General features: G+C 44.9%; 1 protein-coding gene across 2 annotated transcripts in view; it reads left to right on the top strand.

The window, feature by feature from the left end:
* Positions 1 to 27,255, top strand: part of mst1rb (macrophage stimulating 1 receptor b) — a 138,230-nt gene that overhangs the window by 92,706 nt on the left and 18,269 nt on the right. For both annotated transcript variants that reach the window (XM_041190791.1, XM_041190790.1), the window contains exons 8-15: positions 1,577 to 1,713; positions 5,275 to 5,445; positions 6,997 to 7,090; positions 10,549 to 10,767; positions 15,868 to 16,011; positions 19,238 to 19,394; positions 24,228 to 24,320; positions 26,967 to 27,170. In XM_041190791.1, coding sequence (XP_041046725.1) covers positions 1,577 to 1,713; positions 5,275 to 5,445; positions 6,997 to 7,090; positions 10,549 to 10,767; positions 15,868 to 16,011; positions 19,238 to 19,394; positions 24,228 to 24,320; positions 26,967 to 27,170 — 1,219 coding nt within the window. The remainder of the gene's footprint in view (positions 1 to 1,576; positions 1,714 to 5,274; positions 5,446 to 6,996; positions 7,091 to 10,548; positions 10,768 to 15,867; positions 16,012 to 19,237; positions 19,395 to 24,227; positions 24,321 to 26,966; positions 27,171 to 27,255) is intronic.

Genomic DNA, 27,255 nt, shown 5'->3' with positions numbered 1-27,255 from the left:
ATGTCACAGCTGTGCAGTGAATCATGGTTCAATGACGCAATCTTCATTTTATAGCCATGAAGTAATACTGTGCTCCCTGACCTCCTTTTCCAGCAGCTCTTTGCCTGCTGTGTTACAAATCGTTTCAGCCAAATTTGGGTGAACGATCCGGGCTGTTGGAGCCAGAACGTACCAGTGGCATCTTTATGTCGGTCTTCCAAGTAAAGAAAACCACATCCAGGCCCTCCGAAGGGAGGACGGGAAAATGAAGTGGATGGTAATTATCAGAGGAAAGGAGAGATAGAGGGCTGAATTTGTGGATCCCGGTTGAGGTGGGCACGGAATTCCACACTGCTGGCCGCCTTCCGGTTCCCGGCTCTAGCCTGGTTGCCGGGCTCTTTTCCCAAAGGAGGAATAGCCAAGGTGGGTGGGGCAGCAAGACTGTAGGTCTGTAAGCAGCGGGTAACCAATTTTGCTCAATGAAGGCTTATTAAGGCCAATTGTTGGAGGCCTACTGGGGTTTTCCAAGTCCTCAGAGACTTTGGGGAACATTGGAGCTGCCTGGAGGTGACCTCCCAGTTGCACTCCAAGGGCCAACACTCCATCTGGTAAGGCATCCCGCTGCCTGTGCTTTCACCTGAGCCACAGACCGTCCGATGGACCTGGCTCCAAATGACGAATACATCACCAGTAGGTGAGTCCCAGTCGTAAAGTCTGCATTAACCAATGCAAAGACAACCCAAGTTGTCTTTAGCCCCTATAGTCCCTTTAGCCCAGCAAAGCATCTCAAGGTGCTTCACAGGAGTGCAATGCGACAAAAAGTTAGCACAAAACTAAAGGAGATATTTGGGTAAGTGACTTGTTGAAGGAGGAAGGTTTTAAGCAGAGTCTTAAAGGAAGAGAGAATTGAAGAGGCAAAGAGGTTTGGAGAGGAAATCCCAGTGCTTAGGCCTCACATGGCTGAAGCCTTAACATTAACAGAAATAGTTGCTCCCACCAGCTGCCCCTCCACAAGCTGTCATGGCCACCCCTCCTCTGTGACCTAATGGAAGAATTTATTGCTGCAGGATCATGTAGGTGGGTGACCGAGTTAACGCATTATCCTGCGAATAGACAAAACTGGAATCTTGGTCTGTTGGGTTTGGCTCAGCTAATTGCTGCTATGGTCTCACATGAGAAAAGACAGAATCTTCAGGTGCTTCTGCTCACCTTCCAATACCTGACCTCAAGTGGCTATCCCTTGGTATAAGGCTAGTGTCAGAAGCTGGGAGTGCGCTATAGCCATACTCAATCTTGTCTACTCTCATTCCCAGTGCTTTCCAGTCGCTGAGTGCTCATCAAAAGTGGGAGACGCACTCTCTTTTGATCCCTATATTTTCCTCCAGTCAATGGCTGTGAAGCCAATTGCACTTTCATTCCAGTTCCCTCTGCTGGAATCATGTAGTTCTGTCCAAATCATTGGGATTAATCCCGTCTCTCTCTGGCACCGCCTCTTAGCAAGCTGTGCACTCTCTTGTGCCAGTGGCTCTAGTATACTTGGAGGTTGGAGTGGTTTGTAATTTCTGCAAATGAACCAATGTAACTTTTCTTTTTGTAGAAACCTGTCATAACTCATGTGAATCCAACATATGGCCCTCGAGATGGTGGCACGTCTGTCACTTTTCTGGGGAGACACCTAACAGCTGGCAATAACCAGAAAGTGACAATTGGTGGGAAAGATTGCATCATAAAGAGGTAAGAGATTAGGATGGAGAAAAGCTGTATAGTGGGGTTATACAAATCCTTGGCTTCAGAACCTATAACCTGCTTCCAAATGGTTAAAAATGCCAGTTTTTAAAGGGGACTGTTGCTGCGCTGAATTTGGACTGCAGTCTTGGTCTTGCACCCAGCATAAAACTTTCTAATTTTCTGCACCATAGCAGTCTGCAAGCACTTAACAATTTGTGGTTAGCACCTAACCAATAACACGTACTGATTCAACTCGCCTGTCAAACCCAGCACCCTATTGCCCATCTCGGGCGTCAACGGGTTCTCAGGTTGGTTCAGGGGTGGTAGGGATTGATGAACAGGAGATGAGACAAACACAGGCAGCAGCATTGGTTTGGAGCCCCTCCTTAAGCTTTACTGATCTCACCTTAAGCAGAGCTACTGCAGATGGTGGTGCAGTTGTGATGTAACTGTGTTAGTAATCCGGAGACTCAGGGTAATGCTCTGGGGACCTGGGTTCAAATCCCAGCATGGCAGATGGTGGAATTTGAATTCAATAAAAATCTGGAATTGAAAGTTGAATGGTGACCATGAAACCATTTTCAATTGTTGTTAAAAAAAAAACCCATCTGGTTCACTAATGTCCTTTAGAGAAGGAAGGTGTTTGACTCTGAAATGGCAAGCCACTCAGTTGTATCAAAAACTGGATGGATCACCTGACCTAGGCACCAGAAACAACAATGGCAAGCTCAGCCCTGTCGACCCTTACTAACATCTGGGGGCTAGTTGAGAGATATGTCTCACAGACAGTCTGACATGGTCATTCTCATGGAATAATGTCCCAGACACCACCATCACTGGCAGGGCAGACCCAGTAGAGGTGGCAGGACAGTGGTATACAGTTGGGACATCATGGGACCCCCATGAAGTCTCATGGCATCAGGTCAAACATGGGCAAGGAAACCTCCTGCTGATTACCATGTACCCCCCTCAGCTGATGAATCACTGCTCCTCCATGTTGAACATCACTTGGAGCAAGCACTGAGGGTAACAAGGGCGCAGAATGTACTCCGGCTCTGAAGAAGAGTCATACGGACTCGAAATGTTAATTCTGTTTCTCTCTCCACAGATGCTGCCAGACCTGTTGAGTTTTTCCAGCATTTTCTGTTGTTATTTCAGATTTTCAGCATGCTTTCATCATGGTATAGCTGCACCATGATTACAGAAAATGCTTTTGATTGGAGGAGCAGGATTTATGATTGTAGTCATTATTGGCTCTAATATAGCTGATATGACAAATTATTCTGAATGTGTGATTAGAAGCTGTTTTTAAAATCATGTGAATCAAGAACCAAAAAAAAACTGTCTTAATTCTGCACATCTCAAGTTAAAGATGATTGTTTTAAAGATAATTTTACTGGCAAAGTTATAGTCAAGGTACGCAATAATTCAGAGTTATGTGAATCTTAATTTTGATTTCTTTATCTATCGATCCATGAATTCGATATATGTATTTTTATTATAGACACTTGACAATTTGCCAAGTATTTGCTTTGGAAATGCCGAATTTTCGTCTTCTGCCTCCCAATGGTTTTTATTTTGGGCATTTTTTCTCTTTGGATACAAAAGGTTGCCAACCCCTGGGCTGGTTCATTACTCACTGAGTCAGCCGATCTTACCTTCCCATCTCTAATCTTTCAATGTAAAATATTTATATATTTTTTTTTACTTAAGTGTTTCAAGATGGGTGGATAAGATAACAATATTGGTTAGCTCAGTTGGCTAAGAGTATGGTGCAGAATGATGCCAATAGCATGGGTTCAGTCCCTGCTGTGGCTGGAGGTAGCTTTTGGGCCTTGCCTCCTTGCCTTGCCCCACAGTCACATTGTGGTATGAGGCATGATTGTCAACCCTTGGTAGACAGTGTCAAAAAATGGCAAAAGCAGCAAAGCACCCTGTACCAGTCATCCGCTGAAGCTGCCAGGCTACCCAGATATCTTGGACCCTCCTTGACTCTGGGATCATGCAGAGAGCAGCTGACAGAGTGGGCGGAAGTTGCATGCTCCCTTCCTCCACCATTGTCAAATGACTTGGTGTAGATTTATCTGTAAAAAGTGTAATTTCTGAAATCCCTTATGGTTTAGATATAGTCAAATGAGATTCTACCAGTACAGTGCACTCATCTATTTACAAAGGATCTTCACGGAGCCATGGGGATTGCAGTCTTTAAAAATGGTGTGTGGGGCCTGATTCTGAGATTCCTGCCCCCATTTCCGGCACCCCCAATTTCCACTGGCATGAGATAAAGGTGCACGTAACAAGTGTGCACCCTGTAGTACTGACCTGGCTGGCTCCAATGCAGGGATAAACATCTCCTAGACCCCACAATTTTTGTGGTGTCAGACCAGTTTCTCCAAGACTCATGGTTACAAGCCCTTCAGGGGAGCCGTGTGTGATAGCCTGGATTTAACAAGCTTATGAAAGATAACTTCAAAAGTTATTACCCTTGCCCCATTCGTGCCAACTCACGCCTCCTACCCACTCTGGCAATGCCCTCTCATACCCTCCATGCCAGCTCATGACCCCCAATCAAGCTTCCATAGCCCCTCATACCCTCCTTGCCAACACATGGCACTTCTATGCCCATGAACCCAGTATACACACTGTACGGAACTAATGAACGTTATAGTAACAATGGCATGTGTGAAACTGCTTAAAAAAGTTCATTATTTTCTTCAACAATGCTGTTGCTACAGCCCTATAAAGGTGCCAGAATAACCAGAACTTTAAAATAGCAATAAAATATATACAATTCACAGCTCTTTATTGCATGTAAATAAACATTGAGCCACTGACAAAAGAGATCTTAAAAAAAAGCTTATTACCACATCATAAAGCTGTGAATCATCTTCCCAGTAAGATTGTCAAGGCTGGTTATTGGAAGCTTTATACCATAATTAGTTATGGTTTACTTAAGCCAAGATTGCTTTTTGGCATATCTAACCTTGATCAAATCAAAAATGCACCAGTTTGTTTTAGCATACACAGGCATGCATGTTATCTGACCATCTTCCTTATTATGGCATCAAGAAACCAGGAATCCAGGAACTCCTCCTTGATCAGAAAAAGACTTTGCTCTTAGCGTTGGAAGGTGTCCATGAAAAATTACTTGAGCAGACATGGGAACAGGAGGAGGCCATTCAACCCCTTGACCTGTTCCGCTCCCATTCAGTTACAACATGGCTGATCATTATCTTAACTCCACCTTGGTAACGTAAGCCTAACAAAAATCTTTCAAATCTCCATTTTTACATTTCAAATTGACAGCGACCAATTGGAAATAGAGTTGTGGATTCCAGAAAGAACGAAAGCGGCGGGTTTATGAAGATAAAGAGTAAACTTCCCCGGAACGTCCCATGAGTTGAATGATATCTGTAACATTTCCTGCATTGTAATATCTGGAGAAAAGGATTTAGTACTGATTTTTTTTTCTGCTGTTGAATGGCTGTGAGTACTGAAACATTTATATGTTCTTTTAACAAATGGGCCTACGTTTCTCATCCTATTTTTTGTGCTTTCATCCACCAGCAAAAATAATACTTATATACAATGCATAACTCAAAAAATGGATCTGTTGAAGGAAGAACCTCCTGTTGTGGTGATAGACTCTGCAAAGGTAGCAACTGAGGGCAACTTCAAGTTCCAGTACCGAAAGAATCCCATCATCAAAAGCATCTACCCAAGCTGCAGCATCAAAAGGTAAGCCACAACCATTCAGCTGAGTTTTGTGCAAGTGACTCAGTCCGACAATGAGGTAACAAAAGGTTGCCTACTGTTGTTAGTGTTGGGAGAAGTGCATGAAAAATTACTCGAGTAGGCCACTCAGCCCCTGTTTCACCATTCATTTAGATTATGACTGCTCTGTATTTTAGCTCCATCCACCTATCTTGGCTCCAAATGACCTTATTGGAGTGAAGAGGGGGCTGGATTTTCACCTCAGGATTGGGGAACACGGCTCGGGCCACCTCCTACCATTTCCACCATATTTTTGTCTCCTAGTGAAGTAGGTAGGCAAGGCTTGGCTCTGCTGTCCTCTTTAGGCAGGTGTGAGGGAGCCATGGACGTGGGTGGGTGGATGCTCAGGTGGCTCCCTGCCTTGGGTTCTCTGGGACATCAAGCGGGATTTTCCTGCCCCGCCTGCCATTGGGAAAGTCAATGGACTTTTGGCCGACTCGTTGCATCCCCCCGTGGTGGGTTCCACCATGGCAGGGCCAGAAAATCCTGGCTATCGGCTCAGCCCTCCACATCGTTCTTCTGCCCCCTAGCCCTCACCCCTCACCCCGTTCAACTCCCCATCCAACCCCGATGACCCCTCATACTCTCATACCCCCTGTGTCCCCTCTATGCCCCCATGTATCCCCTCACCCAGCATCCACTGTGTACAGACCTCAGGAGCCTTGTAATTGCAAAGGAAAGCCTTTGGAATGGACTTTAAAAGAAATAAGGCTCTTACAAGCTAATAAAACTGTCAATGAAATTGATAGGATAAGTAGAAAGAAACTATTTTCACTTGCTGGGGAGTCTAGGTCTAGGGGGCATTGTCTAAAATTAGGGCCAGACTTTTCAAGGGTGAACTTAGAAAACACTTCTACAGTTGATGATGGGACAATTGTTAGTTTTAAAATTTGGGTTGATAGATTTTTGTTACCCAAACATATTAAGGGATACAGGATAATGGCAGGTGTCTGGAGTTTGATTGCAGATCAACCATGATCATATTGAATGGCAGAATAGGCTTGAGGGGCTAAATGGCCTCCTCCTGTTCCTACATTCCTATGGCGCTGGCTTCTCCAAAGAAATGGCCATTTATAGCAGGGAAAATGGTTACAGATTAATATCCTGCCTCTTTGCTATCCGCTTCCTTGGCTCCTGCAAGGAGACTATGTGGAGAAGCCTGAAGTTCTCTTTCAAGTCACTACACATACACACCCGTAGTGCAGTCGTTGTCAATGCAGTAATTGTTTACATTTGAGTTTCTGTTGGAGCTTTTCTCAAGGTGAAGAATTTCACACTGTACCAGATAATGATCTTCTCTTCGTGCTCGTGACTGACTGTTGATTACATCCCGGGGAAGAATAAAAACATTTCTCGGCCTCCTGCTGAGCGTGTGCTGAGTGTGCGTACGCGTGTGCTTGTGCATGTGTGCGTATGCATGCGTGTCTCTCCCTCTCTTTTGTGCATGTATTTCGAATCTAATCACCATTTAATCTGCTGGGCTTCCTAACAATAAAATGCTACTGTTTTCCACAGAGGCCTCAACATCACAATAAGTGGGACCAATCTAAACTCTGTCTATCAACCAAAACTAGTATTTACTGACGACAAAAACAAAACATTTGAAAAGGTAGGTTTTTAGATTAGAAATATTTCACCTTTATTCTGTCCCTCCTCCACATCTCTTCCCCTTAAGACTGCTAAAAATTGATAAAAAGTTAATGAAGTGCAGAGGAGTTATCAGTTAGGCTGGAGGTCTCGTGCTGCAGTGGGTAGTGTCCCGCTTCTGTGTCAGAAGCTCCGGGTTTGAGTCCCTCTCCAGGACTTGATGGTCAAGGAAGGCGCATTCATCATGTGACCAAACCAGCAGCCTCTCTTCCAAAACTGACCAATGGCAGGCGGTAAGAATGGGAGAGACTCCTGGTCTGCCAGGTGATGGAAAGAACGTTGGAGCCTTTACAATCACAATCCGTTGCTCCAGACTATAGCATGTTGCCACAGCAACTCAGACTCCTTGAGTGAACTGTAATGCGCCACCACCATTAGGTAGGTTGGCTGCATGTAAAATTGACCCAGTGGGACTGGATGATATGTATCTAAGGATAATGAGTGAAGTAAGGGTAGAAATTGCAGAGGCTGTGGCCTTAACCTTCCAGTCCTCGCAGACACAGGGGTGGCACTCGAAGAGTGGAGAATTGCAAAAGGTACACCCTTGTTCAGGCAAGGGTGTAAGGATAAGCCCAGCTACAACAGGCCTGTCAGTTTAACCTCAGCAGTGAGAAAGCTTCCTGAAACGATAATTTGGGACAAAATTAGCAGTCACTTGGATAAATGCAGATTAATTAAGGAAAGTCAGCATTTAATTGTTGAGGGCAAATTGTGTTTAATAAGCTTGCTTGGACTTTTTGACTAGGTAATGGGGGAGGTTGATGTGGTATACATGGATTTCCAAAAAAGCATTTGATAAAGTGCTGCATAACAGGCTTGTCAGCAATGTTAGAGCCCATTGAGTAAAAGGGACAGTAACAGCATGGATGCAAAATTGGCTGCGTGGCAAGAAACAGAGAGTAGTGGTGAACACTTGTATTTTGGACTGGAGGAAGGTATATAGTGGGGTCCCCCATGGACCCCTAGTTTCCTTGATACATAAATGGCCTAGACTTGGATATACAGGGCACAATTTAAAATTTGCGGATGACACAAAATTTGGAAGTATTGTGAGCAGTGGGGAGGTAAACAGTAAGTCCCTGTTTTAAGTTGCCTCATACAGTGTTAAGCACGTAACAGGGCTGGTATGCGCGCTTAGTGTCGGGACTTTCCCTTTAGCGTCATTTTGCACTGGGGCTGCCAGAGCTTCTGTGACCCCATCTGTACCATTTTGGAACAGCCTCTTCCGCTCCCTGACATTCTTTCCCCCTCCTGGAGACTCTCTCCTGCTGGCTGAGACTCTCCCTCTCCCTGAGACTCTCTCTCTTTCTCTTTCACACACCCTCCCACTCGCCAGTTCCCTGCCTGAATCTCCTTCTCGCTCCCTTGTTCGCTTCTTCCTTCTCCTGGCCCTCTCCTGAGTCCTTGTGCATAGTGAGGGTTCAAGAGAGAAGGGGGTGGGCGGAAGAGTTCAGAAGGGAAGCGGCGAGTGGGAGGGTCGGGTTGCGAAACAACAAGTGGGAGAGAGTCAGGCTGTGGAAGAGAGTCAGTGGGCAAGAGCTAAGTAGAAAGAATTAGCATATTTCTTCCATTTTTTAAAATCATATTTTAAAAGTTATTTCATTTACGAATATAGGAATTTAGGAATGTACAGTAGTTCAACTTACAGGGTTTAATGTTTTGATGCTTTTTTCTGACGGGAAAGATCCTGCAGTACATAACTGTAATGGAAAAACCTGACATGTTTCAAGTCGTTCCACTTAAAAGTTGCACTTTTCAGCAATGCAACTACAATGTTGAGCAAGGACTTGCTGTAGTGTTAAACTTCAAGAGGGGCACAGACAGGTTGGTGGAATGGGTGGACAAGTGGCAGATGAAATTTAATGCAGAGAAGTGTGAAGTGATTCATTTTGGTGGAAGGAGTGGGGAGAGACAATATAAGACAGATTCTGAAGGGAGTGCAGGGACAGAGGAACCAGGGCATATATGTGATCAAATCGTTGAAGGTGGAGGAGCAGGTTGAGAAAACAATTAATAAAGCATGCAGAATCCTGAGCTTTGTCAATAGGGGCATAGAGTACTAAAACAATTAAGCCATGATAAACCTGTGCAACACACTGGTTCAGCCTAAACTGGAGTATTGTGTCCAGCTCTATAGGTGATGTGAAGGCATTAGAGAGGCTGCAGAAAAAGATCAAGAAAATGTCCCTGGGATGACTTATGTGGATAGATTGGAGATGTAGAGGCCGTTCTCCATTGAGAAGATAAGGTTGAGAGGAGATTTGAAAGAGGTGTTTAAAATCATGAGTTTGGATAGAGTAGACAGGGAGAAATGTTTTCCATTGGCAGAGGGATTGAGAACCAAGGGGCACCGATTTAAGGTGATTGGCAGAAGAAGTAACAGTGGCGTGGGGAGAAACCTTTTCACGCAGTGAGTGTTTATGACCTGGAATGCACTGTCTGAGAGTTGTGGTGGAGGCAGGTTCAATCGTGGCTTTCAAAAAGGAATTAGATAATTACCTGTAGAGAAAACTATTTGCAGGGCCACAGGGAAAGGGCAGGAAGGTGGAACTAGGTGAACTGCACATACAGAAAGCAAGCACGGGCACGATGGGCCGAATGGCTTTCTTCTGCGCTGTAGCTGTTCTATGATTCAATGATTCTATAGGGCAGAGAATTGTTTTAGCATTCTATTCCCCTATTGGCAAAGCTCAGGATTCTGTATGCTTTATGAAACGCTTTCTCCACCTGCTCTGTCACCTTCAACGATTTGATCACATATATCCCCCGGTTCCTCTGTTCCTGCACTCCCTTTAGAATTATACCATTTGTCTTATATTGTCTCTCCTCATGAACAACAAATTCATGATTTACCTGGTGAATTTCCTGCTTTACTGCCACTATGGAAGGACCCCAGCTATTTAAGGACGCACCGATTTTCTGATTGGGCAAACAAAATAAAGTTCCGATGGCATTAAATCCAAGAGGAAACGATGCCCAATACCTGTCACCTCGTTCGCTGTACCCCAGGGCCAGCTAACCCAGCTGAGACGCACTAATCTTAACAACCTCAGAAGCGGACCAAATTTTCCAGGAACTAATAAAATGTTTCGAAAGCCTTTCAGCCCCACCTTCTGACATAACTCCCATAGAGCTTTTAAGAAGCAGAAGCCACTCTGCTTTCTCTTCCGCAGCCCCCATTTGGAGACCTTGCCCGGGATTTCCCGGTTCCGCCAGCGGCGGGCATCGTTGTAGGCGGGACCGAAAATGTTACTTTTGGCCGCTCTTCGGATTTTCTGCAGCGATGCTCGCTGCTGGAAAAACCCACCGCTTGCCCTTTCCCTCAACCAGCATCCCTTTGCCTTCTTCTAAATTCCTGTGTGAACCAGCTGACCGTGTTAACATTCGCAATGCCCTAAATACCCTTCCTCTTGACCGCAGTCATGTGAACAGCCGGACTCTGCCACGACAATGATCTGTCAAACTCCTTCGATTGATGATGATGAAGTGGAAGGAAAGCTGACTGTGATTATGGACGGCGTGCAGAACCTAAAGGCATTTGAGATTGAATACATGCAGGACTACGTGGTTCATCCATTTGACGATGATGAGGGGAACATATACAAGTTAACGAAGAATGAAGATGAGATTGAGCTCCATGTGAGTTGATCGTTTTAGCTCCTCAGCTGCCATGAGAAAGTATGAAAATTATTTGTGTGTTGAACTCTGCAAATTAAATTGAAAATCTGTACTCTTGGGGATAGTTTCTTAGGGAAAAAAAAGCTTGACTTAGAAATTTACGGCTGCGCGTATCAAGACGTGAACGAGAAACGCAACGAGAAACGTTGGCCAGGACTTTTCGGTTGGCGTTTGGGGGCCGGGCTCGACAGGCCGGCGTGTAAAATGACGCGCGATGGCGTCGGACATGTGTCACGACATCATCGCGCTGTCTCGCCATGTTTTGTTCGGCGGGCGCGCGCCGAAGTTGGCTGTGCGCCCGCTGATAATTAAAAGGCCTACTAAGGCCACTAAGGAACTGAATAATTTCAAATTTACGCTGCGCGACCAACCTAACGGCAGGCGAAAAGCCAAGCGACCTTTACATTTTTTAGGAAACCCCCCTCCACGAGCAGGATGTGGTTTCCTAAAGCTTTTTACAAACTGAATGGATGGAAAATTTTCCTGAAATGTAAAAACATGTCCCATCTCATGTGACACCGGCACATGTTTAATTAAATTTTAATTCCATTTACTTATTAATTTCAAAAGCGCTTCAGTCTTTCCTGAGGCCCGATTGAAGCGGGCTTTCGGGCACATGGGTGAAAGTGCGCTAACCCCGACTCTCCCTCCTCCTCCCCCCACCCGCACAGGTGGCGCTGAGCGCTACCGCTCACCTCTTACGCTGGGCGGGCCTTAATTGGCCCTCCCGCTTAAAATGGCGGAGCGGAGCCGATCGCGGGCAGTGACCGCCTCCACCCGGTCCCTCTGAGCCCAACCGACGTGGAAAAAATTTTGACCAGTGTGTTACATGGGTAGACACTGGTGCATAAACCAAGCATGGGGTTACCTGGGCTGCTTGCTTACGCATCACCTAGAACATGGCCTCAGTGGTGACATTGCTGGAGCTGCACCGGGAGGTCACCTCACTACTGGAACCTGTATCTGGAACCCCAGTGCTGCTGCGCTTGATTTGCACCAGTAGAAAGAGACTGGCTCTGGTATCCTGAGGGTGTTCTATGGCTGCAGTGTTACAGTATTGTGGTAAGCCAGCTGCAGAGAAAATGTTGCACTGAGAAAACAACACAGAATTATGAGTTGGTTCGTGTGATTGAGTTGGTGACCACAAGCTTACATCTTTTGTTGAATTTTTGTGCGAGATGCCAAAGGTTGGAGTGAGGTATTCCACAATCAAGCCAGCTTGTTTGTTTTAATGCAACCAGCCACCACTCAGGCACTGTGCACGTGCAGGTACTGCTCCTCCTAGAGTTGCAGCACAAATAAATACAACCATTCAACAACAGCTTATAGTTGCCTTCTATGCACTCAAATGTTCCAAGTCTTGGTACAGAGCGAAGCTGATTCCGCTTTTTCCCAATTAACTCTAGCCTCCAAAGAACGACATGGCTGCAACAGCATGACTTACTTTTCTCCCCTCTTTCCCTCTCCTTCTCTTGCCCTGGCACCTCCCTTTCTTTCTCTTCCTCCCCTCTCTCTCTCTCTCTCACACACTCTCACTCTCACATTCACACACACTGGGCAGGATCTTTAGGTTGGCAGGCTTGGGATTGGCTGGGGAACAGCCCGCCAACCGCCATTGGCCCCCGACTGCAATTTCACTCTGGCCGGCCAATTAACGGCCAGCCAGCATGAAGTGTGCGCTGAAATGCTCAGCGCTGCCGGGGTGGGGGACGGGAGGAGGGCGGGGGCTGATGTCAGCGCGGGCGAGCGCTGAGTGAAAGCACGTTGAAGGCAGAGAGCTGCCTCATGGAGCTGAAGACTATAAAACCAATAAATAAAGTGTTTAAAATCCGGAAAAAAAAATGCCCCCGCATCACAATAAGTCACCTGAACATATACATGATAAAAATTCTGTCCAAACATTTTTTTTTTATATTTAAGGAAGGAAACCTCATCCTGTCCTTGGATGAGGTTTCATGAAAAATGCAAAGTCCGCCTGGCCGGTTCACCCGTCTGCTAACCGTAAGATTGGATGGACTGTGAGAAATCGGAGTCAGTTACAACTTTAGTTGCACTCAATGGCTCCTTAATTGTTGGTGGGCGCACTTCCAACTTTTTGCACATGCCCGCTGACTGAAATATCACGCGAGTGTGGGATGACATCGGGACGCTCGCCCGACATCACCTCACGCGATATCGCATCCAATCAGGTCGGGTACGCGCCCGCACGCCAACCTAAAATTTCTGCCCGCTTACTCACACTCAGATTCTCACTCACACTCAGATTCTCACTCACACTCACCCATATTCACACTTATTCATACTCAGATTCTCACTCACACTCACTCACACTCAGATTCTCACTCACATCACCCATATTCACACTCACTCACTCAGATTCTCACACTCACCCATATTCACACACACACACACACACACACACATACACACACACATTCAAGCTCAGACTCACGCTCACACTCACCCATATTCACACACACACACATTCACGCTCAGACTCACGCTCACACTCATCCATATTCACACACACACATTCACGCTCAGACTCACGCTCACACTCACCCATATTCACACACACACACACATTCATGCTCAGACTCACGCTCACACTCACCCATATTCACACACACACATTCACGCTCAGACTCACGCTCACACTCACCCATATTCACACACACATTCATGCTCAGATCAGACTCATGCTCACACTCACCCATATTCACACACACACACATTCACGCTCAGACTCACACTCACACTCACCCATATTCACACATATACACACACATTCACGCTCGCTCAGACTCAAGCTTACACTCACCCATATTCACACACACACACATTCACGCTCAGACTCACGCTCACACTCACCCATATTCACACACACACACACACACACATTCATGCTCAGACTCACGCTCACACTCACCCATATTCACACACACACACACACACATTCACGCTCAGACTCACGCTCACACTCACCCATATTCACACACACACACACACATTCACGCTCAGACTCACGCTCACACTCACCCATATTCACACACACACATTCACACTCAGACTCACGCTCACACTCACCCATATTCACACACACACACACATTAACGCTCAGACTCACGCTCACACTCACCCATATTCACACACACACACATTCACACTCAGACTCACGCTCACACTCACCCATATTCACACACACACACACATTCACGCTCAGACTCACGCTCACACTCACCCATATTCACACACACACACACACACACACACACGCATTCACGCTCAGACTCACGCTCACACTCACCCATATTCACACATATACACACACATTCACGCTCGCTCAGACTCACGCTCACACTCACCCATATTCACACACACACACACATTCACACTCAGACTCACGCTCACACTCACCCATATTCACACACACACACACATTCACACTCAGACTCACGCTCACACTCACCCATATTCACACACACACACACATTCACGCTCAGACTCACGCTCACACTCACCCATATTCACACACACACACACATTCATGCTCAGACTCACGCTCACACTCACCCATATTCACACACACACACACACACACATTCATGCTCAGACTCACGCTCACACTCACCCATATTCACACACACACACACACACACACACATTCACGCTCAGACTCACGCTCACACTCACCCATATTCACACACACACACACACACACGTCTCACAGCAACCTTATTTGTTGTCACTCTTGGTCGAATTTATCAATTGGTTCTGAGCTCACATCTATTTAAACCTGGGTTGCAAGTATCACAAAACCCCTTTTGAGTTGGGAGGTGACTTTCACGACCCTGACTATTTAGATTGGATTCCCACTTTAGTCATTCAAGGATTAAATACTGCGATCTAATCCACTATCCCTCACAGTACTCACAATCTACTGGGTGCATAGAGAAAAATATAGGAATAGGTTTAGGTCATTCAACCCATCAAACCTGTTCCATCAATTAGACCAAGGCTGATCCGGATCTTATTGCCACCCCCACCTTGATTCCGTACTTCTCAAAATCCTTGTCTAACTAAAATCTATCAACCTTAGTTTGAAATTTCCAGTTGACCCCCTCCCCCCAGCCTCAACAGCGTATTGGGAGAGAGTTGCAGATTTCCCTTACCCTTTTTGTAAAGCAATACTTCCAGTGGGGGCCCTTGTGCTGCAATGGGCAGCATCCCTACCTCTGGGCCAGGAGTTCTGGGTTTGAGCCCCACCCCAGGGTTTGTTGAGGTCTGTAGTTCTGTTGAAGGGTCATGAGGCCTCGAAACGTCAACTCTTTTCTTCTCCGCCGATGCTGCCAGACCTGCTGAGTTTTTCCAGGTAATTCTGTTTTCGTTTTGGATTTCCAGCATCCGTAGTTTTTTGTTTTTAACTAAAGAATGTTAAAATGTTTTAAAATTTGTATAACTTGTATTTATACAATTACTTATAAAAAGAAAAGACAAGTGCATCCTGACATTACCCCTGGATGGTCTGGCTCTAATTTAAACATTATGCACCCCACTCCTGCTTTGTTCTAGACTCTCCTCTAGACCAGAGAAAATAATTCCTCTCTCTCTCTACTCTAGCAAATCTTTTAATCATCTTTTCAAAAGGAAATTGGGAGGCACTGGAGGGAAATAAACTTGCAGAGCTGTGGAGGGGATGGGACTGACTGGATTGTTCTACAGAGAGTTGCCATGGACTCGTAAGGCTGTAGGGCCTGCTTCTGTCCTGTATTGACTCTTTATTAAACACCTCAGTCAGATTCCCCCTTAATTTCTAAAGATCCCATTTTGTGAAACCTGATTAAGTAGGCAACGGAAAGAGGAAAAGTGCTTGTCATTAGCCCGGGTGTCACCTAGATCACAGGTCAGTAACTTCCAGATCGGTTATTTCGAACATGAAACTGAAGATGGGGAAAAGATACATTGTGGATTTTCATTTTGCTGAAAGTGTGGGAGAAGATTGAAAGGTTTATTTGGCAACTCCTTTTTAACACAACTTTCATTTTGCTTCCATGGAGACAGCACGCAATGTTGTTCGAACTGCAGAAATGCTTGAATGTGACTCTTACCGTAGGAGGCGTGAACTGTGATGCCAAGATACTGGTGCAAGAGATTACCTGCAGGGTGCAAACTGAAGAGATCCCCAGTGAAGGGCTTCCAGTCAAGGTTTACAAGTTGAACTTTTTCATCTCTCTGTTTTCCACTAACTGTTTTGCAGTGTGAATTTAAAGCATTCCGCTTCGTAGACACATTCAGTTTTTCACTTCATCGAAGGCTGTGGACGAAATTTGTCCCTCGTCCACTGTGCATGGTATCGTAATGTGTTGATGCCCCGAAATGCTGTGACACCTCTGATTTCTCATTTCCCCATGTCCAGTTCTGGGTGCCACACTTTAGGACCCAGAGAGCACAACTTTAAGGCCATTGGCAAAAGAAGCAACATCGACAACATGGGGAAAATCTTTTACACACAGTGGCAGGTTAGATTCTGGAATGCACTGCCTGAAGGTGTGGTGGAGGCAGGTTCAATCGAGGCATTCAAGAGGGAATTGGGTTATTATCCGGAAGGGAAGAATGTGCAGGGTCACCGGGGGGAAGGCGGGGGAATGGCATTGGCTGAATTTCTCATGCGGAGAGCAGGTGCAGGCACAATGGGCTGAATGGATTCCTTCTCTGCTGCAGCAGTTCAGTGATTCTGCGAAATGTAATGTCATGTGTTTTTTTTTACCCCAAAACAATACTTTATTCATAAAATTCATGGAAGTTCATTACATAGCAGTTCAAAGTTGACATTACATGAAGTGCAAACCAGATTAATTTCTTTCAACATTATGTGGCACACTGAGGTTCCTCACTACGCTTAAAGTTACAGGTTATATTTATAATATTCATTCCATATCAAACATACAGCCTGAGAAGTTTTACACTATTTGCAACCCCTCAATGTACTATGGTGGGAGACCCTGAGACAGTGACCATTCCCCATTGCAATGACTGCCCCAAGCTTTGGCATATCCCTCAGCAAGTAGTCTCAGACCTTGGAATGTGCCAGTCTGCAACACTTGGTTGTGGACAGTTCTTTGCACTGGAAGATCAACAAGTTTCAGGCAGGCCCAGAGTGTCTTTCACTGAGGTGATGGTCCACCAACAGCACTTTTTATTATTATTCATTCATGGGATGTGGGTGTCACTAGATAGGCCAGCATTTATTGCCCATCCCCAATTGTCCTTGTTCAGGGGGCATTTTAAGAGTCAACCACATTGCTGTGGGTCTGGAGTCACATGTAGGCCAGACCAGGTAAGGACAGCAGATTTCCTTCCCTAAAGGACATTAGTGAACCAGATGGGCTTTTATGACAATTGGCAATGGTTTCATAGTTATCCTTAGACGCTTAAGTCCAGATTTTTGTTGGATTCAAATTTCACTGTTTGCCATGGGATTTGAACCTGGGTCCCTAGAGGATTACCCTGGGACTCTGGAACACTAGCTCAGTGACAATACCACAATGCCACCACCTCCCCCTGTATTAATGTTTATCTTGGCGTGCGTCCCTGAGCACAGCCCGTAGAACTCAGAGTCCTGCGATACAGAGCTGCTTGGGATGAACCTTGACAAAAACCGCTGCATCACCTTCCAGACCTGCATGGTGAAGGAGATGGGCTGCAGTCCCTTTTCCAAAGCAGACACCTCGAAGGCAGCGTGTGGAAGGGTGAGACTGAGTGTACAGGAAGGATTTTTTTTTCCCAAAAATACACTTTATTCATAAAATTTGTAAATGTGCATTCCAAAATGTTTCAAATTGAATGTTACAAAAAGTGCAATAAAATTCAACCTTTCTCCATCCAACAAGCTCCATTCTGAGGTGCCTCAATACAATTTCAGTATTCCTGATATTTACAATATATATTCCATGTCAGGCATAGAGCTCAATAAGTTCTACATGGTTTCCATCCCCTCGATTTACTGTGACTGAAAGGCCTTAGACTGTGACTTTCCCCCATTTGCACCTCTGCCCCAAGTTTTAGTGCGTCCCCAGCAGATAATCGTCGATCTTGGGAAGTGCCAATTTGTAACACTTGGTCATGGACAACTCTTTGCACTGAAGGACCAGCAGGTTTCAGGCAGACCAAAGAGCAGCTTTCACTGAGTTGTTATACTTTATTCATAAAATTTGTAAAAGTACATGACAGAACATTTTGACCTGAAAATTACAGACATGCAATAAAATTCATATTGTCTCCATACAGCATGTTCCACTCTTAGATGCTTCTATACAATTGTAATTCTTTTCATATTTACAACTTACATTCTATGTATATGCCCAGGGGAAAAAGATCTCAAATTTAAAAATTACAAAAAGCGCAATAAAATTCAACTTTCTTTCATATAATATGGACCTCTGTGAGGCACCTCAATACCCTTGCATTCGAAAAGCACATTCCATGTCAGGCATACAACTTATCCCACCCCTTGGTGTACCATGGCTGAAAGGACTTAGACAGCGACCTCTCTCCATTGCGCCTCAAGGCAGCTGACCCAGGATCTGACAAGGTTGGCTCTTCTCACCGCCAACCCAACAGGCATCAAGTAAGGAAGGTCAGAGGGTGGGCTGATGCCAGGCATCTTTATAATCACTATTACTATAGCATTATGGAAGCAAGCCAATCACTTAGCCATGGTTAAGATGCCTCTTGACAAAACACTCCTAAGATGATATTGCTTTAACTAGGTTGGTACAATCTACACATAATTCAAAGTAAATTTATTCAAATTATCTAATAATGCAAATGGCACAGTATTACTTACATTGATTAAAATTGAATTACTGGATGAATTAGTGCAAAATTAGAAAGCAAATTTGAATCACTAAAAGTAGAATAAATCCTTCCATTTCTACATTTGGGTAATGGAGTCCAATTTAAGAATGCAAGGAGAAACCCAGGATGAAAGAAAAGGCCAGTCAGGTGACCGGAACTCATTTCTCTGATAGCAACTCCCGACAACCAAACTGAGAGCAGTTAGAATGTGAAACCTCACTACTACAGGCAGTAGTTGATGTAAGAAAGCATACATGAGGAAGAAAGCAATAGAAGAATACACTGATAGATGAAGAGGGGTGGGAGGAGGCTCATGTGGAGCTTAAACACTTACAGATACCAGTTGGGCCATATGGACCATTTCCATATTGTTGAGTTCTATGTCATTCTTTATAATGTGTAAGTTTGAACTGCCCTGATGTTTTCAATGTTTCCGCATTGCTTGACAGATTTTTGCACAATGTTTCGGGTCAGATACCCAAACTATTCATAGCTAATGGTGGAAAATCTAGCCCTTAATAAAATCCTCTTGTCAAGGCTCTTTTTGGTCTTTATTGTTCTTTTCTCGTTTCAGCTCTGGGTGAATAATGTGGAGTACTTCATTGGCTATGTCATCTACGTCGACGAAAACGCCGAACCAATTGTGGGAATTATCATTGGCACGATTGTGTTTTTGTTGGCAGTAGTGATTTTGGTAGCTGTGCTGGTGATATACAGAAAGAAAAGTAAAGGTAAAAATGTTTTTTTTTACCTTCTTCCGACAGCACTGACTCATCCATCACTACCATCCAGCCACAGGTGTTGCCAGGTGCGAAGGCTGATTGTTCAAAAGACCTGCCTTGGTGCTCTGGGTCTTCTAGCTGTAAAAAAAAAACTCAATAAAACCAAAACCACCCCTCTAGCCCTCATCCCTCACTCCCCACACACTCCCCATGCTCCCCATCCATGCCAATGCAGGCCAATCTATGCCCTTCACTCCACCCCTCCATGGTCCCCATACCCTCCATGCCAACCTATGCCAGTCTACCCATCACACGGCCCTTTATAGCCCCTATATCAACATAGTGCCAACTCATGCCAATCCATGCCCCCCCACCCACCACCCTTTGCCCTTACCTCTCCCATTGCCAACTCACCTTGCATCCACCATGGGCAGACCTCAGGAGCCATTTTGGGATGAGATAAAATGAAGTTCTAAGTGTCCATTGATGAGTTCACTATTTAAAAAAATAGTCTCATTGATAAAAATCAATTCAATACATTTAAGTTCCTTTGATAAAAATCAATTCAATACATTTAAGTTCCTTTAAATACTCAAAGCACTTAATCCCTTATGCAAATGACCATCTGTATTCATAGCCCCACATCAAAGACTTTATAATCACTTGGAGCTGCCAATCTAACTGTGAACTTACAGGACCCCCACAGTGATAATGCTAGGTTGTGGAATCAGCCTTCATGCAGCATTAATCCTGTAATGATAAACCTCAGGCTTGTGTCAACAGAAAATAGAGAAAATGCAAACAGTCACAGCAGGCCTTCTTTTTTAAATTAAAGAGTTTGCAGATTTAAATGCCCTGATAGCTTGATAGTTCCAATGAGTTTATCCATTTTTTATGCTCATTCATGTCTACTTTTAACAATCTCACAGGGCTCTTGACCTCTTCCAAAGGCCTCTTGGCCTCTCCCAAAGGGCACCTTACCTATCTGAAAGGGTCCTTTGCTTTTCCAAAAGGGTACCCGACCTGTCCAAAAGCTGGCAGGCTTTAGACCTTCTGCTCAAATGCCTAAAGCCCACAAGTCATGTTTTGCACATTCAGCTAATGAAAATTGCACCTGTTTGAAGTCTGCTGCCCTTTTACACGTGAAACTGCCTGTGTGAAGCATGGATGCGCAAACTACAATCTGTCCCCTTCCATCGGGGGCAGTGCTTCCAGAATAAGGGCTCCAACGCCATCTTGGCTAAACTGGAGACCCTTTTCTGTCATCGTGAAAATCTGGCCCATAAGGTCACTGTGGCACAGAAGGAGGTCATTTGGCCCATCAAGTCAATGTCAGCTCCCCGTAGAGCAATCTAGTCAGTCACAAGTCAAGCCAAGCCCTCTTTTCACCTTATATCCACACGCACGTGCCTTCCAGCAAGGGATATTAGAAAAAGATTAGAAACAGACACGCTGGCTAGTTAAACAATTTTTTAAAAAAAATCTTTCTCTAATTATGCAGTGTGAGTGATGATTGAATGACAGCTGTAGTGCCCTCAGTGCTGCTTTGGCTGAGATTAGCTAATCCAATACAGGTCAGGAATGGAACTTGAAAGCAAAATACCGTAGATGCTGGAAATCTGAAACAAAATACAGAAAATGCTGGAAATACTCAGCAGGTCGGCATCTGTGGAAAGAGAAACCGAGCTAACGTTTCAGGTCGATGACCTTTCATCTGAAAGCCTCATCATCCAAACCTCTCGGTCTCTCAACCCTCCTGGTCCATTAAGACCTTGAAATCTCCATCTTTGACCAAGCTTTTAGTCACCTGTTGTAATATCCCCTTATGTGCCTCAGTGCTAAGTTTAATTTGATTTTGCTTCTGTGAAGCACCTTACGATATTCTGATTACGTTAAAGGTGTTATGTAAATACAAGCTGTTGTTTGTTATTTTACAGTTAGACAGCTTTTAAAATGGTCAGGAACATTCCTGAGAGAGTAAGGCCATCTCTTTCCCACCCCAGGGTTTTAAATTCTCCCCTCCTCCAACTCCATTACCAACCTGCTAGGGAACAATGCCTCTACGCCTCTCCTCCCCCAACACCGCTTGTTTTGAATTTTCTTTCTCCTTTGTGAGCCAGTTTGGCTCACTTGGTAATACTACTCCCTTTGATTCCGAAGGTTATGCTTTTAAGCCCTGTTTCAGTAGTTGGAGATCTCCAGCGCCACACTAAGCAGAATTGTAGACCGATACAACCCATGGGGCAGAATTTTTCGATCAGCGTACGGGTGCGCACCCGACCCTCTCGAGCGTGATGACATCGGGTGGGTGTCCCAATGTCATCGTGCAGTCGTGTGATATCTCGGTTGGTGGGCGCGCGCGAGAGCCGGTAGCGCACCCACTGACGATTAAGAGGCCTATTAAAGCCATTAATGTTGTAATTGAGACGGAGATTTTTCATTGCCTGTCCGACGTTACAGTTGGCGGGCGGGTGAATCAGCCAGGCAGCCTTTGCCTGTTTAAAGGAAACCTCATCCAAGGGCGGGGTGAGGTATCCGATATTAATTTAAAAAAAAAACGTTTGGACAGAATTTTCATCAACCGTATGTGCAGGTGACACATTCTGATGCATGGACATTTTTTTTGGCCTTTTAAAATTGTCATTTATTGCTTTTGGATTCTTCAGCTCTCTGAGGCAGCTCTCTGCCTTCAGGGAGCTTTCATTCTGCGCCCCCACCACCCCCGCCAACTCAACCGCACTGACTTCAGCGCTCGCCCTCCTTCGCCCCCCATCCTGGAAACACGTTTCAATGCGCCTTTCATTGTCTGTTAATTGGCCGGCCAGCGTGAAACCCCATTGGGGGCTGATCGCTGTCGGTGATCGTTCCCCGGACCCACCAATTGCAGGCGCCCATCGAATTAAAAATCCTGCCCATGGTTATGAATCTGGCTGGGGGATGATGTAATGTCACTGGGACTAATAATCCAGAGGCCCAGGCGAATGTTCAAGGGACGTGGGTTCAGATCGCACCACTGTTGTGTTTTTATAATGATATAAAGGCACCGCTTGTTCATGAGTGATTGCGGACACAAGTTGTGGGTTCATTTATTAAGCCTAGGCACAGATATACATGGATATAAAGCTTGAAGACACCACCCATCTGGTTCATTAATATATTTTAGGACAGGAAATCTGCCATCCTTACCCAGTCTGGCCTACATTTGACTCCAGGCCCACAGTAATGTGGCTGTCTCTCCACTGCCCTCTGCAACAGCCGAGCATCTCGCTCAATTCAAGGGCAATTAGGGATGGGCAACAAATGCAGGCTGTGCCGGAGAAGCCAACGTCCCATGAAAGAATAAAAAAAGCATGTGATATGTTAAACCAATTGTTGATTTATTATTGGCGCTGTCTGCCCATTTCATTGGTGTAGGCAGGCATTAAAATTCTCATGTAATGAATCAAAGAAATTCTCCCCATGTTTTGACTAATGTTCAACCTCAAGCAGTACCACCAAAAACAGGTTGGCCGGTTGTCCATCTCATTGCTGGTTACGGACTCTCACTGTGTACAAAATGGCTGCCATGTTTGCCTACAAAAGAATCCATAAGACCATAAGACAGAGGAGCAGAAGCAGGCCATTCAGCCCATTGAGTCTGCTCCGCCATTCAATGAGACCCTGGCTGATCTGAAAATCCTCAATTCCACTTTCCTGCCTTTTTCCCATAACCCTTGATCCCCTGACTGATTAAAAATCTATGTCAGCCTTGAATATATTTAACGACCCAGCCTCTACAGCCCTTTTCGTTAAAGAATTCCACAGATTCACTACCCTTTGAGAGAAGAATTTCCTCCTCAACCCTGTCTTAAATGGGTGACCCCTTACTGTGAGATTATGCCCTCTGGTCCTAGACTCTCCCACAAGGGGAAACAACCTCTCAGCATCTATCCTGTCAAGCCCTCTAAGAATCTTATATGTTTCAATAAGGTCACCTCTCATTCTTCTAAATTCCAATGAGTACAGGCTCAACCTCTCCTCATAAGAAAATCCCTCCATACCCCGGATCAACCTAGTGAAACTTCTCTGGACTGCCTCCAATGCCAGTATATCTTTCCTTAGATTAGGGGACCAAAACTGTTCACATTATCCTAGGTGTGGTCTAACTAGTGCCTTGTATAGTTTTAGCAAGACTTACTTATTTTTATACTCCAATCTCAGAGGTATTAAATGTTACACAACTAAGGCAAATAGATGGACTTAAGCCATGACCTAAATAAATAGTGGAACAGTTTTGAAACGCTGACTGGCCTACTCCTGTTCCTGTGTTCCTGTCCACGTAACAACCACTTCACTTCAAAATGACTCACCGGCTGTAAAGCACCTTGGCTGGTCCTGAAGATGCTAAGGGTGCCCTTTAATTTTTTTTGTTCTTCTTTCCTTATGTTTCCTTGGCTCCTCAGTTTTCTTTCTTTAGCCACTGCTCTGCTCCGAGGCATACTGGTGCCTGTCACTCAGCTCCTGGTGTTTTACACAATTTAATCCAGCTCTCCCATCCTGGCATCAGACCCATAACCCAAATGTTGCCTAGGTCTACAACACTGCTGCCTGGTCAAGGAGGCTGGATTTACTGCGAGGCGGTTTATGAACCCAGTCTCCCTGTGGCTTTTTGTGGCATTCAAGAATTTTCAGCATGCAATAGATGCAAGATGTTATATCCATTAACTGAAAATGAATCACCCCTTGACATATACATATCCTTTCGACTTCCATTATCTAATTATGATGCACTGTGTTTGGTTCAATTAACGGTTTAATATGGTCTCTTAAGCCAGTTGATAAAAATGATACCTTGTTTTTCAGAGCATGAGGATTTACTGAGCCGGTTGGAGGCATCAGTGAATATGATATCTCTCAATGCAGTACCACCTGCCCCCAGCGACTACAGAGATTCTCGTAAGTCCCAGTACGAAGTCATATTCTTCACCTCTAAAAATATGCTTTTCATCTGAAATTTTGTTTTAAAATTCCTTTGCAAATGCAAGGCAGACTCATTCCTCAAGACAGAGCTGCTTTTTAAAAAATTACCCATTTAAATTTAAGGACTAGCACCCTGCCAAGTTTGACTCCATTGTCTGCTCTGAAGAAGAGTCATGCGGACTCCAAACGTTAACTCTGTTTCTCTCTCCACAGACGCTGCCAGACTTGCTGAGTTTTCCAGCATTTTCAGTTTTTATTTCAGACTTCCAGCATCTGCAATATTTTGCTTTTATATTTGACTCCATTGTGTGTTTGTTGGTTGGAGGGCTTGGGTGTCAGAGGGGAAGGAGCTCGTGGTTATAGCTTGCTCGGTTTACCCCCTTCAAAAGCAACATCCCCGTTGAAGTAACAAGAATGGAGTCAACTTGCTATTTATGTTTATTTTAAATAATCTTTTTACATGGTACATTTTATTCGGGAGAGCCACAATCTGGTCATTAATGCTCAGTTAAGGTGCATTGCACTCATGTTTAAAACTCACAATTGATTTAGCATCAGCTACCGTTTGTGGGAGAGAGTTATAAAATTCTACCACCCTTTGTGTGTAGAAGTGTTTCCTAATTCGACTCCTGAAAGGCCTGCCTCTAATATTTAGACTATAACCCCTTAGTCCTACACGAAGTAGTTTCTCTCCATCTACCCTATTCAATTCCCCTTAATATTTTGGGGTAGGATCTTACCTATGGTGGGTGGACTGGGCAGAAGTGGGCAGGGGCTGGCGCAGAGCCGATCGCCGCCCACGAGCCACCATTTTACGCGGGCAGGCCAATTAAGGCCCGCCCAGCGTAACGTGCGGCTGGTGGCACGGAGCTGCCTCAGGGAGATTAAGTCTATAATAAAAGTTTTTGGAAAATAAAGACAGTGTCACATGAGCTGGGACATGTTTGTGAAGTGTGCAACATTTATTTATTAACTTTAGAAAACCTTCAGGAAACCTCACCCTGCCCGTGGATGAGGTTTCCTGGAAAACGCGAAGGCTGCTTGGGCTCTTCGCCTGCCCGCCAACCTTAAGCTTGGATGGGCGGCGTTGTCAATAAGGTCAATTGGTCAATTGCTTTCTTTGTGGCCTTAATAGGCCGTTGACAGTTCGGCAGGCGCGCAGCAGCCTCTGACGTGCGCCCCCTGAGCGCAATATCGAAATGATGCACGATGGACATGCCCAATGTCATCTCTCATCATGTGTGTTGGGCCTGCCCCCACACGTGATGGCAACATTCTGCCCTTGAAAACTTTGATCAAATCACCCCTCAACCTTCTAAGTTTCAAGAAATAACACCCATGGTTGGTACAATCTCTCCTCAGAGTTTAATTAACTCTTGGAGTCCACGTATCATTCTAGTAAACCTATGTCGCACTCCCTCTAAGGCCAATATATCGTTCCTAAGGTGTGGTGCCTGGACTGTCGATACTCCAGGTGTGATCTAACCGGGGTTTTGTATAGCTGAAGGATGACCTCTGCCATCTTTCATTCTAGTCCCCCCCCCCCCCGATATAAAAGCCAAGTTCAAGGTGAGGGGCTGGAGGTTTAGGTGGGGTATGTGAGGGAAAACTTTTTTACCCAGAGGGTGGTGACGGTCTGGAATGAGCTACCTGGGAGGGTGGTGGAGGCGGGTTGCCTCACATCCTTTAAAAAGTACCTGGATGAGCAGTTGGCACATCATAACATTCAAGGCAATGGGCCAAGTGCTGGTAAATGGGATTAGGTAGGGAGGTCGGGTGTTTATCATGTGTCGGTGCAGACTCGATGGGCCGAAGGGCCTCTTCTCTACTGTGATTCCTACAGCCTTTCTAATAATTTCCTGTCCCTGCTCATGACATAGTTTAAAGTTGTGTGTACCTGGACCTCCACACCTACAGGTAACTCCTGTTGGCTTCAATGATATTTCTGACTGACCACAACTGACGTACTTGTTGAAAATGAAGTTTTTTTTTAATGTGATGTGCTATTTTTCCATTCCTACATTGGTCCCCATGGAAAACTCCCAGAGGGCGATTTAAAAAAAAACAACTGAAGCCACCATGAAACAGGAATATTTTGCATTCCATTGAATACTCTCTTCTGGTTTTTTTTTTGGCATGATCTATCTTCACGTGGCACTATTTCAGAGAGGGGAAGGATTGTTCTCCTCAATGTCCTGGCCAATATTTATCCTTCAACCAAATCACCGAATAAAAAGTGGATTATCTGATCGTTATCTCATTGCTGTTTGTGGGATCTTACTACGTGCAAATTGGCTGCCGCTTTTCCTGCATTACAGAAGCGTTTAATTGGCTGCAGAGCACTTTGGAACATCCTGAGTTTGGTGACGGGTGCTATATAAATGCAAGCCTTTCTTTTTCTATTTCATCTGACAATTTGCAAATGCAAAATGGAGCGACCAGGAGATTTCCCACCAATCCAGCTGTAATTATACACTAAACACTATGACAGAATGATTATCTGGCAGAGTCACAAAGAATTCCAGCAACATGTCCAAGCAATTGTTTATTTGATAATCTTTGAGAAATGCTAAAGCTGAGAGTATCTGGCCATGTTAAAAGAAATATATTTCTATTGGTTAGCCCTCAGTCCGACCTCGATGTCTGGGTCAAGTGGGATCACATTTAGAGGTTACAAAGGCAACACAGATGGTGCTGCAGTCCCGTTGCTAAGCCCTAAAGAAATAAAACCACAGAACCTGAGGCCTGAGCTGCTGGAAGAAGTGAAAGATATTCTGATCCCTAGAGAATGTTTAACCGCCTACATGGACCAGGTGATTGGAAAAGGTTAGTATGTGCTCAATTGTTTATTTATTAACCTTCATGGAACTGGTTTAACTTGTTTCAGGACTGTGCTGTCCAGCAGATTATC

This window comes from Carcharodon carcharias, chromosome 7 (genome assembly GCF_017639515.1).
Source record: "Carcharodon carcharias isolate sCarCar2 chromosome 7, sCarCar2.pri, whole genome shotgun sequence".
In the NCBI taxonomy this organism is placed as follows: domain Eukaryota; kingdom Metazoa; phylum Chordata; class Chondrichthyes; order Lamniformes; family Lamnidae; genus Carcharodon; species Carcharodon carcharias.
The sequence above is the reverse complement of the archived record's forward strand: the minus strand, read 5'-3'. Positions and strand labels throughout refer to the sequence as shown.